Raw genomic sequence first — 13,456 nt, 5'->3', positions numbered from 1 at the left:
AAATGCCCATGAAATATATTAATAAGAAATGATTTTGATAGGATTAAAAATTCTGATTTTGATTTTCTGTGGTATAAGAAGAGAATGTGAAGTCAGCTCAGCACTAGATTTTTGTACCTTATATTATTCGTCCATAATTATTATAATGCAATAATCTAAGCAATGACATTCACAGTGAAGTACATCTTTGTCTAAAGTTTCCTTTTATTTGACCCTCAACCAGTTTTTATTTTTCTAATTAGCTCTGGCATTTCCTTCATACCTAATGAAAAAAGTGCTTTCCACCATCTCTTTTTTCTTTTTCTTTCCTTTTATGTTAAGAAGCTTTTGTGAAGGTGATGTTCTTTCTTTATAATAGCCTTTATCTCTACTATGTAAATCAATTGACATAGACATTAAGTCCTTCTGTCTGTCAGAAATATGTACCAGGAATCTTTAATGTTTCCAAATATTTCTATGTTTATCATTTCAAAATTGATCACATATGTAATGGATTTGGAGTGAAAACATCAAGAGTAAAACCAAAAAACCCATATGTTATTTATATTTAAATATATGCAGTGAGCATTTTCAAAAATTTGAGTCAAGTATATTTAAATTATAGACATATTCTAAAACTTTTATTGTTAGAAGTCCTGAATTGCTTTACACAGAAATTTGCTATTAATCTTGCCACTCCAAAGCACGAGATCCAACATGTAATATCAAACTGTTTGTTTTTAGCAGGGGATTTTGAGAGATTGGACACCCAGCTAAAACATGATGGAAGCCTTTCAATCCTTCCTCCCTACCTCCTGTTGTTAAAATCCTCGCCGACATATTTACGTGAGGGATGATAGAGCACTTCACATTACAGCTACGGTTTGTCAGTCAATCACCAGATACAATTAACTCCGGCAAGGGATCTCTGAAATACTAGAGGGATATCAACAGGCTTCTGCATTGTTACTTACGCAGAACATGGTGCTTACTAGACAACGTAGCAGCAGCTACTGTATTGACTAGTTACTCCACTCCAAATAACAAGAGATTAAAATACAATCAGACTATATCTTGCCCTCTAACCTCCAAATACGAGGATCTCGGTCTCTCCTTTTTTTTCTCCCTCCCCACAGGTGCCTCTGGATTCCAAGAGCAAATGGGAGGTTGATCTAGAGCTGATTTCTGCTACCGCAGTGTGACTAAGTAACTCTACAAGTTGCACACAGTCACACGCAAAATCCACACCACCACTCCGGACTTTTTTTTCTTTGAACACTGTTAACAACATTTGCCAAGGCGAAGGATTCTGTCTCCTGACAAGTCACCTGTCAGCTTTCCTCAGCTTGCTGTTTCCTCCGAGGGAAGCTAGGTTGGCCCTAGATCCCACCCACACCCAGCACTATGAATGCAACATTGTCATTGTGTCAAATATGCTGCTTTTATTCCCGACTCACTGGTCCAGCCACCAAGAGCCTCGGAGGCTAAGAAGCAGGGAGCTGTCCTTGGTGCTGAAAGGCAGTAAGGTGCAGTGATCGGCAGATGGCGCCTTGCCATATTTTAAAATACGGTATTGAGCAAACTCGTCCCGAACAGGTTTCCCCAGTCAGCGCAACTATCAACAGCTTGTCTCCAAAGAGCAGTCAAGGTGCTTAACTCCGCTCATCGCCTCTTGCTCTGGCATGAAAGAAAATGCTACTGAGACATGATTCTGGGATCTCCCCTCCCTAAGGGGCAGGCACAGAATGTACCAGTTTTAGATATTCTGTTTACTTCAGAGCGTGTACTCACCATGTTGACCTCTGAGACCATGTCTATACCAGCAATGTCTATCCTCATCCCAACGTCAACTGGAGCACCTACAAACGCCAACAGGGAGATTTGTTATGCACATCACGTGCCTTTAAAAGCACCATCCCTGTGCTTGGTTGTGTTGTAGTGGCATATATACATATGTGTGTTTGTATGCGTTGGGATGGGTACATCAGGAGGGGTGTACGTGTGCGCATACGTGGTCATAAACTAGTTCACAACCGTTTACAAAAACCAATTTGGATTGGAACTGACGTTCCCCTCTGCTCTACAGGACATGCAACACGGTTCTGTTACAGGTTGAAAAAAACTGACAGATTACCTCCAAAGTCTGGCCTCAAGCGAATGTCGTATCCATGGAGCAATCTATCCACGGTCTCTTTCACGTATGACATGTTGCTAGGCTCATTAACGCTGAAGGGAAGAAGGGTTGGATTCAGTATCAGCGGTAAAAAGTGCGGGCAGACAGAAAAACAAACGCACGTACACCTCCAAAAAGAATGAATCAACAATCTGCACACTCACCAATACACCCAGAGAGAATACACCCGGGGATAACGCTCACCTTTGCGTGCAGCACACCATGGCTATCATCACCGGGAGCGACAGAATCCCAAAATACTCTAGCCTGTGAACTGTCCACATTCCTAACTCGGTCTGAAGAATTGGCGTTTCGGCGAAGATCCACGGAATGCAACTTAGTCCAAGGCACAGCAATAATTCCCAACAGGCCGACGCATGCGCGGAGCTCGCTTGATCTCAAAAGACACCTTTTGCCTTGAAAACCCTTTGTGTAAAACAGTCAACCGAGCCAAGCCTCTGAAAGTTCCCGATCGCCTCAGCCAGGCTTCTCGGGGCAGCTCAGAAAAGTACCTGCGGTGGCAGACGAGTTTTCTTCCCCACACCAGTTGAGCCCAGCGTGGTGGTCTCAGACAGAACCAGGCGGCGCTTGGCTTCTAGTGTGGACAGTCCCCGGTTGTCCACTGCAACTGGAGACAGTCGATCCGGATGGAGGGAAGAGCACAGGAAATGGTGCGGGTCATAGTAGAGGCTTCCCACCGCAGTCAGTCCCGGTGCAAGGGTCCCGGGGCAGACCTGGTTACCGTTTCTCTGATGAGGGAGGTGAAATGAAAGAAGCAGCGAGCCAACGACCGGTTCTCTGATTATGTTTGTGGCTGGAGCAAAAGCTTCTGTTGTAACAGACACGCAGCTACAGCCATCACATAAATGGCACGTACACCCCTCCCCGCTATTCATCAGCAAAACTGTCAGACCCACACCGCGCAACCCCGGATGGCTACTACCGCTCTCCCTCGCTGCTTTCCTAGTGCAGCCTCCACTCTGCCTTGGTTGTGCCCCTTTGTTGTGTAGCTTTTGTGGCTCCCGAGGGGTGGCACACACATTTAGGAAGGACTCCTAGGTGTGCATCATGGACACACACTCTCACACACACACATCACTGCAACAGGCATGCTGTGGCACCGCGTGCAGTACTACACGGGTGTCGCCCCAGCTCTCCCCTCTCCCAGCGGGTTTTACGTGACTGAGAACGCTGAGGGGATGGGAAGAGGCACTTGAAAGACCGAGCCTGTTATTTTCCTTCCAGCCATTCCTTCAGTGTTGATGAGGAGGAATGTGACTGCTCCAATCCGCCCCCTTTCACCACAGCAGGAAGATGCTTTAGTGATCCGTGACTGCAGTCTGCTCACACCGAGATGAGTGTTTGTTTTCCCTCCTGAGTGTGAAGTGCAGAAATAATTGTAATAGGGCAACAAGTAGCTTTGGAGTTGCAAAAATGGGCTTTCCATAGGTAATGCAGAGCGTCCATCCTCAGCAATTTGGATGTTTGATTCCCAAGGCCGAAATGCCAGGGATCCTGAACACCAGGGGGCATTAATATTTAGTCTTAGGGTGTGTCTACATTGCACCATTATTTTGAGATAATTAGTGTTATTTCAAAATAACAATGCAAACAGCTACACAGCTAGTCTGTTCTTTTGAAATAATTCCTATACAACAGAGGGCTTATTCTGAAATCTGTAAACCTCATTCCACAGGAATAATGCCTATTCCGAAATATGCCAACAGTGTCGGTTTGCTATGAATATTGGACAAACTTCTCAAACACTTTTCCAAAGAATTAATGCCCGCAAATCAGACATCAGACAGTTTCACAAAGAAAAAACAGTTTCTTGTCATTTCAACCAGACTGGGCATTGTCTCAATGACCTCACTACATGTATCTTACTCCAAAGAGACTGTAGACCAGACTACAAAGGGAAACCTCAGAACTGTCATTTATGCTTAAATTTGACACTTTACAAATGGGCCTTAACAAAGATGCTAACTACCTTACCCATTACAAAGATAGCTTCCCCAATTATCACCCCTAATATCATTAACTCATAGACACTAACCTCCCCCCCATACCCCTCCCCCTCAGTTCTAAAATCTGATTTGTCAATTTTATATGTTTATTTTTTTATTGTATCCCTTTGGTATATATGGTCATGCCAATTTTCTTCCATAATTTGATCTGAGGAAGTGGGTCTGGCCCGTGAAAGCTCATCACCTAATAAACCAGCTTGTTAGTCTTTAAAGTGCTGCATAATCCTGTCTTTTGTTTCAGCAAGACCAGACTAACACAGCTACATCTCTATTACTATTCCGAAATAGCTATTTTAAAATAAGGCTTATGTAGATTCTCCACTGCTGCTATTTTGAAATAGCCCCTCACCAGGGCCAGTCTAAGTTATTCCTCCCCAGTGCCTCCTGGGGCTCTAAATCAAGATAGCACGTCTACATTAGGGAAGCCTGCCTCAGACTAATTCTGAGGCTTCCCTGCAGTGTAGATGTATTATTTTGAAATAAGCTATTTTGGAATAACAATTCTGGAATAGCTCATTTTGAAATAAGCGTGAAGTGTAGCCGTACCCGTAAAAACACACAGGCGGGGGAGGTCAAAGGACATGATCGACATTATATTAAACCACTACAAATCCACACGCAAGTGGGAAGGGGAAGAAAGCTTTGCCAAAAACAGGTACTCAGTGAGGTCCTCTAAACATTTTGTCTAAACCAAGTTTTGCCTAAACCTGTTTTTTCATGTAATAAACAGTCCCAGATTAAGCATCCTGCATTTGAGCATTCCTAGACCTTGAAGAAGTTTAGATCTCAACCCAAACCAGGCACATGGACCCTATTCCTGTAATGGGCTGAACCAAAATTCTGGATCCGGAGACCACAGATACGGGGACAATTGGCACATGATTTCAACTTAGAGTATAAACTCATCTCTGCCTAAAAGTAGTAGTAGTTTGTGTTTTTGTTATGGCAAGGTTCCACAACCTTTTCAAACCAAGGAGCCAAAAACTACATCAAAATTCAGAGCTAATATAAGAATGCCCATTTGTATGACTGAAAATACACTACTTAATATGACTAATAATTGACATGATTAATAATAGCATAAATGAAATGTTGTACTTAAGGACTTTATTTAATGGGACTTCTGCTGCTGTATCTTTTCACATATTTCTTTGAAGTTTATATCATAACTGGTCAAATTCAGTTTCATGCCCGCATTCAGCCTCTCTTTTGGCAATCTTGAGCTCAAACTACTTTTGATGTGATTCAAATGAGAGAAAGTCTGCTCACACATATAGGTGGGGCCATACATTAAAAGTAAGCCCAAGCTGACATTCTGCATGGTGGTGTATGTCAAGAAGTTCCTTCCAATTTTGCAGAATCAGACTATCATAGTGCTCCAATTTTTTCATATCAGCCCATTTGTGCAGTTTTGCCAATTCTGTATGTTGTCGAGCAAGACATTCTATATCAGAATTCAGCTTGACGAATTTTTCCACCTAGATATCTGACTCATTTAAATCTATTTCCATTTTCAAATCGATGACCAAGATGCCTGAAATGACTGCCAAATCCAGTTCTTCCACAGATACTTCATGTGGATGAATCATAAACTTAAACAGAGCACTGTATTTGCAAAAGTCAACAAAATGAGACTTGAATGCTATCAGGAGACCAGAAAAAAACCTAGCAAGTTCCTGCAAATCAAGGCCATTATTTGGATTCTTTCTCTGATACGAATCATGAAACATTCATAATCTTTCAAAATGTGCTAGTTTGCCCATGTCAATATTTTTGATGAAGACAGTCAATTTTGACTCAAATCCAAACATTGCATGCTGTTGAGTTAGGACTCTATTTCCTTGCCCTTGCAGCCCAAGGTTCAACTCATTCAAATGACCGGTAATGTTGATGAGATAGTAAAATTTGAGCAACCAGTCACAGTCTGAAAACTCGGTGTGTTGACATCCTTCATATCCAAAAATGACTTAATCTCATTAATGCAGGTGGCAAAATGAGACAAAACTTTGCCACATGATAACCAGTGAACACTGTGCAGTAGTAGATCAGGGTATTTGGAAACTACTTAATCAAGCAGTAACTGAAATTGATGGTGATTAAGGGCTCGGTCATGAATCCAATTTACAATGTGAAAGACGAGTCCCATTACATTTCTGAGTTCAGTTGTTCAGACTTTAACGGGGTTCAAAAAAGAGCTAGATAGATTCATGGAGGTTAGGTCCATCAATATCTATTAGCCAGGATGGGTAGGAATGATGTCCCTAGCCTCTGTTTGTTAGGAGCTGGAAATGGGTGACAGGAGAGGGATTACATGAGAATTACCTGTTGTGTTCCTTTCCTCTGGAACATATGGTATTGGCCACTGACAGCAGACAGGATACTGGGGTAGTATGGCCATTCTTATGTTCCTTGCCTCAGTTTCCTCTCCACTATTGAGCATTCTTGGGTAAGAGTCATCTAAAAAGTCTATGATTTTCCTGCTCTGCAAATGTTTTTCCAAATGATTCTCTTTCATGATGGTCTTTCTCCCTCCCTCTACTCTGCAGCCAGTTTTCTTCTTCTTTGAATGGTCCAGCAATTAAAAAGAAGCCCCTTGCATAAAAAAAGGAGGCTCTTCTGTTTCTTTCTCTTGCCCAAAGTTTTTGTTGTCAGTCCCTTTAAGTTCCACCACTACCACCATCACACGCAATCCCATGTCTCCAGCTTTGTGGTTTTTAAGACCCAGCATTAACACCTGATATCTTTGTTCACTTGTTTAGCGATATTCCACTTTCCAAATTCCAGCCAGCACCCTCACCGCCCCCCCCACCAAGAAGTTGGAAAAAAGTGGCCATCCCCTTATCCTAAGATGTTCCCATTTCAGTGGGCACTATCAAAGTTTAATGTCCCTCCGGTGGAATGTAGTGTACTCCCTAGAACAGGTTGTCCACAGGGTCCCATATATGTGAAGGGGTAGCACACTGCCTCTCCTTTTGCTATATTTCAACCAGCCTTCAGCCCCCTCACCTTCCATCTGAGGTGCTGCCCCTTCTGGGAGCATGGAACCACCCCCCATACCTTGCCTTCGGGCCTGGTAATTTGTTTACACCCCTATAGAGACATGGACATCTAGTAAGGTGTCTAAAGAAGCAAGGCCTTCTGAAGTTACCATCAAAAGATGGTAGAGCTTAAGATAAAATAGACATGAGCATAAACTCTGTGGTGTTTTTAAATCCATTATCTCTAACTGCTATTGACTAAAAGGTGTAGCCAATTGTTTGGCTGCACACTCAGTTCATCCTTAGCTGTGGTGGTGATCGGAAGCCCTACCTCTTTCGAATCACTGGGCCCCGGGGCAACTTCCCTCTTTGCCCCCACCTCTGTTGGCAGACCAGTGTCTCTGTCTGGTTCCCCTAACCAACTGTGACCTCTCTTTGGAGAGAAGGTTCCCTTTAAACATTACTATAGCTCTTTCTGTGAACATTTGTGCCAGGAAAATTTACTCTTTTTTTTTCAAAGCTAATGGAAAAAGGAGTGTGAATATGGTTGCAGCAAATTAATTAAAACATTGAAAGGATATTTGCTGGAAATGCATTGCATTACTTACCATCTCTAAATATCTGAGGTTTGATGATAAATTTGTGTAGTGCTCTGCTTCTTGGAGTAATTTGTCACTGGAACTGTCACTCAAAAGTACTAATTATTTGTTTTAGCTTATTAACTAGTCATTAATATGCTAAAATATTAACATATTTTCAGTTTCTATTGCTCAGGAAAAGTAACTGATCCTGCATTCAGGAGAGGATTTTTTTTAACCTTATATGGATTTATGCTATTAATTATCCTGAGCTACTCCAAGAAATTTTACACTGACTAATCAGGGCTTGTACAACAATCTGTTATTTCACTGATGTCTTTCTAAATATTTCCCTGCTCAGTAACTCAGCAGAGATAACATTTATCCTTCTCAAATTCAACCCCCACATTTGTGCTCTAGATAGTGCTGGGTGCAGTGACCTCAGAATGTATAATTGATGTTTTTTAGGATCCCACAATGTTGTGAGAGCTTATTTAGCAGAAAAAGCCAGATTTATTTATTTATTTATTTATTTTGTGGAACTAGGCCACAGTATTTGAAAACCACAGCTATATTGAAATGTAAATTCATATAAACTCTCGTGCCAATTTCCGTGACCTTAGCTATTTCACTAATGGACTTTGCTACTCTGGGAGACATAGGAGGGCATGAGTATTACAGAAATAAGAACATTGTCATGACTACCTCTAAAACCCACAGCATGGGTAGTTTATGAGAATGAATGACAGATTGGGAGAACATTTCAAACAAATGAGTCCTACCTACTTTCTATAATATTGTAGCTATCTATCCTCTTGTAGCTTCTGTTCCTTGAAAATTCTTTTTAAATAACCTTTTTTGGACTTTTACTCTTTGTTCTTTTGCTCATGTTTCTTTTCCTTTATTACTTTCTATAATATTTCATTTGATGGTAATTTATTTTTTTATCTAACAGTCCTTCAGCTATGCCGTTTTGAAATAATTTTGAAAGTACACTACTTAAATTGGGCATATTTCAACACCATTCATGTGACTTTGGGAATGTATATAATTTGTGCTGATTGAGTATAACTCTTTTTGAAAAATTCTTCCTACCGAAGGCTAATAGAATGTTTCTGATCATTGCTGTGTCAGACATATACATGATAAACTGACATTGCTCATCTGAAGTGTTGAAAAAAGGATCTTCCTTGGAGTGGTTATAAGGTCTTCTGAATGGCCAGCTCTTGACAGACACCTTATTTACCAAGCTGCTTTGGAGGACTGTGTCTTGTTTGATGATCATTTCAGATTTATGAAAGAGCACTTGGAAATCATACTAGGTTATGTGACAGAGAGACAGTCAATCTGCTTAGCTCACCAGAATGTATCTCCTCTCACACAGCTTCAGTGATTATTCTTATTCTTCAGGTTCTAGTGTTATAAGTACTTATATACAGAATCATCTTCAGAGTAACTGAGACATCACATTGTTATAATGGTGACTAAGCAGCAGCTGGATCAAATGTTTGCTTGAAAGGCATTTGTTAAATATATAGTCCTTTCAATAGTCATATTATGGTGACCACTGTGGTTGAAGAATGATGCTAAAAACTGAAGATATGGATGCCCAGCAGGAATCAAATGCAGGGTCATATATCCTTCAATCCTCATGTGGAGGACAAGTTAGGTAGGAAGACTACCTGGCCATATAGCATGGGTTCTCTGCACACATTCAGTGCATCTTAACTGTCCAGCTGAGCGGCTTGCACTTGGTAGACATGGAAAAGAGCATCTCATAATCAGAAGCTTGATACATTAGAATCTACATGGTGCTTCGAATAGTTGTCCCACTGTAGAAGCAGGATGCAATCATACAATGTCAGCAGGAGTTCTAGAAGGGATTTTGGTCCAGCCCAGTGTGAATACTGTGGGCAGGATTGATCTTCCATCCTTTCTGGAGGCCTGCAAAGGGAAACCAATAACAGCAGGACTCAGTCTTATTTATGCTGTTATCTAGTGAAATGTTCAGTTGCTTTATGGCAAATTTTGATAACATTTAAACTTTTGTTTTTGACAGCATATTTTCCAAGTCATTACTGTGAGAGAATCTGCTTTCTTCCATTTCAACAAAAACTCTTCTTTTCTAGTCATTAGTATCACTGCTAGCTGTTATTTGTTAAGAAGACTGATTTGAGGGTACAAGGGTTCTCTGAAATCTCTGAACTTAGTTAAGGGCTAAGTTTTATGGTAACTACTAGAACAAGTGGTGCATCTCTAACATTTCTCTGAACTAGTGACTTTTTGGACAAGATATTCAAAATAGCATTAGGTTCTAGTTCCGATTTAGGCATCTGACTAAGTAGCCTGATTGCAAAAGTGCTGAGCCCTGCAGTTCCCATTGGAATCGAGAAACCTGATCCAAACCCCAATACTGTAAAGTAAATGGGAGTCTTTCCATTAACTTAAATTAGCTTTGGATTAGGTCTCATGAAAACTGCTGCGTACTTAGTGTTTTTTAAAATTAGGCCATTTATTTAGGTGCCTCAGTTTGGATCCAGGACCCTAAAATCATTGTCTTTTGCTTTTAAAATCTATAAAAGGAAATTTAACTTCTGTGGCTGCTTTGATTTAGAAGTGCACAAGTCTTTGCCTTGTATTAGAGGTGGCTTTTATTACATTCATATCAATCTTTTCCATTGGACTGTCACCAATGTTAATTTTTAATTCCTTTTTTTCAGCCCTCTGTTCCAGTCTGTTTAAGATTTATAAGGTCTATTAGACATAAATCTAAGAAACAAAATGGCTTTCTGGAATTTAAAAATATATATGTGTGTATGGTTTTGTTTTTAAATGAGTATCATAAATTAGTCTACCACAAAATTGAAGTACAGAATGATGTAGGAAAATTAATGGACTGTAAATCTTTAAAAAAATATGTCATTGAGGGTATGTCTACACTACAAAGTTAGTTCGAACTAACGGACGTTAGTTCGAACTAACTTTAATAGGTGCTACACTAGCGCTCCGCTAGTTCGAATTTGAATCGAACTAGCGGAGCGCTTAGTTCGAACTAGGTAAACCTCATTTTACGAGGACTAACGCCTAGTTCGAACTAGCTAGTTCGAACTAAGGGCTGTGTAGCCCTTTAGTTCGAACTAGTGGGAGGCTAGCCCTCCCCAGGTTTCCCTGGTGGCCACTCTGGCCAACACCAGGGAAACTCTATGCCCCCCTCCCGGCCCCGGACCCCTTAAAGGGGCACGGGCTGGCTACGGTGCCCGTGCCAGGTGCAAGCCTGCCAGCACCCAGCTAGCAGACCCTGCACCTGGCACGGCACAGAGCCACCCACCCGATGCCCCCCAGCCCACCCCCTCTTGCCGGGACCAGGCTGGCGGCTCCCGGGAGTTTGCCCTGGACCGCAAGAGGCGGGCACCTTCCTGGGCTAGTGCGGACATCGTGGACCTCGTCCACGATCTCCGCACTAGGCACAGGAAAGTGGCCGTCTAGGGCAGGAGAGCTGCCAGCCTGGCCACCCAGGACCAGGTGTGCATGAAAATCAAGGGGGTCCACTGAGACCCCCGACACTGAGCCCTGAGCTTACAATGGCCGTCCTGGGTCAGACCAAAGGTCCATCTAGCCCAGTAGCCTGTCTGCCAACAGCGGCCAACCCTAGGGACCCTGGAGGGGATGGACCGAAGACAATGACCAAGCCATTTGTCTCGTGCCATCCCTCTCCAGCCTTCCACAAACTTTGGGCAGGGACACCACTCCTACCCTCTGGCTAATAGGACTCCATGGACCCAACCTCCATCACTTTATCTCACTTCCCTTTAAACTCTGTTCTAGTTCTAGCCTTCACAGCCTCCTGCAGCAAGGAGTTCCACAGGTTAACTATTTGCTTTGTCAAGAAGAACAACTTTCTCTTACTAGTTTCAAGCCTGCTACCCATTCCTTTCCTTTGGTGTCCTCTAGTCCTTCTTTATGGGAACTCAGGAAGAACTTTTCTGAATGCACCCTCTCCACCCAACCCCTGCTTTTAGAGACCTCTATCCTGTCCCCCCTCCGTCTCCTCTTTTCTAAGCTGAACAGTCCCAGTCTCTGTAGCCTCTCTTCATCTGGGACCTGTTCCCAACCCCTGATCATGTTAGTTGCCCTCCCCTCTCCCAGCCTTTCTCTTCCCCTCTCCCACCTCCTTTTCCCAGTCTCCCCCAGTTTTTTTTCAATAAAGACAGAGTCAATGTTGGAAGAAACGTTATCTTTATTTTGTACATCAATAAGAAGGGGGGCTAAGGAAGGGTAAGTGGAAGGAGGTGAGGGAGGAATGGGGTACGAGCCCCCGATGGGGAGGACTGGGCTGGCTCTGCGGGCTTCTGGGGGTGGAAGTTCTCCTGCAGCCCCCCAATTACTCCCTCTCCCCAGATGGCAGCCTGCGGCAAGTGCAGCTGGGCTGATGGCCGAGTGGTGTGATGTGCCCAGTGTGGGCACTCAGGGCACTCCAAGCCAGAACTTCTTTGCAAGCGGGGCACCCCTTAGAACTGTGTGTCCGGGATGGGGGTCGGGACCCTTTAAGCGCAGCCCTCGGCTAGCCTGAGACAGCATCTCCATGCTCTAAGTCCTCCTTTTATGCCCTGCTGGCACTGCTTCCGGCCATCCTTAAGCCCTGTACAGAGTCCACTCAATGTGGACTTGCTAGTTCGAACTAGCAAAACGCTAGTTCGAACTAGTTTTTAGTTCTAGACGCGTTAGTTCGAACTAGCTTAGTTCGAATTAACTAATTCGAACTAAGTTAGTTCGAACTAGCGCTGTAGTGTAGACGTACCCTGAGATACTTGGATGAGCCAAGTTAGGGCCACATATTATTAAACAAGTTTGCTGATTTGGTGACACCTGGAATTAGTATTTCTCAGATTAAAATGTTCCTCGTTCTGTCCAAGAGGTATTTTTCATTTTACATCAATCTTTATTTCTATGTCACCTTTTAGGTATCATTCAAGGTTTCCTTTTAAACATTAGGGATCACATTCATTATGTCAGGCCTTCTGGAACTCAGAGTGCAGGATCTTTGGTGCAGGAAGTCCACCAGGATCACTGATGCAGCACTGCAACCTGCTTTCATCCCTTCTTTCACTGTAAGGCATACACTGGGCTGTAGCCTATAAAATCAGTGGAGCTAGGCAGGAAGGAGGAGGGGTCAGGACACCAAAGAGATTCACTATTTCAGACAGCTGCTAAACAAATTCAGTCCATATTCTAGACAACTTCTTCCATCAGGGCTTATGATGGGGTGATATGCTCCTTAAGGATAGTGATGGTTAGGAGTTAGCTTACCCCTGTCACATAGAGTGGCTCCTTGATGATTTTGGGTGATCTTCTAAGTGGAGGAGAAATTGAGAGAGAGAGGAAATATCCACAGGAATAAAAACAGTTTTGGAGGAATGCTGTTACTGTCTCTTTAACGGCCACGACCAGGAGCCTTGCACAGAGGGCAAGGCAAGGTGCTCCACTCTCCCACTGAATTGGGATGAGTTCCAGAAAGGAGGCCAGCATACACACCTCCTCCTCTCTCATAGCAAGGTTGGCACCAGCCGGAGAAAGCATTCCTGCTGAAACCCCCAAAGTGGAAGGCTAAATGGGGGAAAAGGTCCAGCTCACAGGAGGTGACTAGGCTTTACAGCTGGCCTAAGCCCCAGTTTGGAGGAGGAAAGTTGGGGGAATTCCTATCTGTCTGAAGAATGGAGATCC

The 13,456-nt window shown here is 43.0% G+C and overlaps 1 protein-coding gene across 1 annotated transcript in view; it reads right to left on the bottom strand.

Annotated features, from left to right (window-relative positions):
- GABRB1 (gamma-aminobutyric acid type A receptor subunit beta1) overlaps positions 1 to 3,292 on the bottom strand; it is a 240,454-nt gene extending 237,162 nt beyond the window's left edge. Inside the window, exons 1-3 of the mRNA XM_006111940.5 lie at positions 2,357 to 3,292; positions 2,114 to 2,205; positions 1,771 to 1,838 (exon numbers count right to left, since the gene is read on the bottom strand). Coding sequence (XP_006112002.3) covers positions 1,771 to 1,838; positions 2,114 to 2,205; positions 2,357 to 2,436 — 240 coding nt within the window. The 5' untranslated portion in view covers positions 2,437 to 3,292. The remainder of the gene's footprint in view (positions 1 to 1,770; positions 1,839 to 2,113; positions 2,206 to 2,356) is intronic.
- Positions 3,293 to 13,456: the final 10,164 nt, after the last annotated feature.

Source organism: Pelodiscus sinensis, chromosome 4 (genome assembly GCF_052426305.1).
Source record: "Pelodiscus sinensis isolate ZL-2025 chromosome 4, ASM5242630v1, whole genome shotgun sequence".
Classification (NCBI taxonomy): Eukaryota; Metazoa; Chordata; order Testudines; family Trionychidae; genus Pelodiscus; species Pelodiscus sinensis.
Note: the sequence above shows the minus strand (reverse complement) of the source record. Positions and strands in the feature narration are given on the sequence as shown.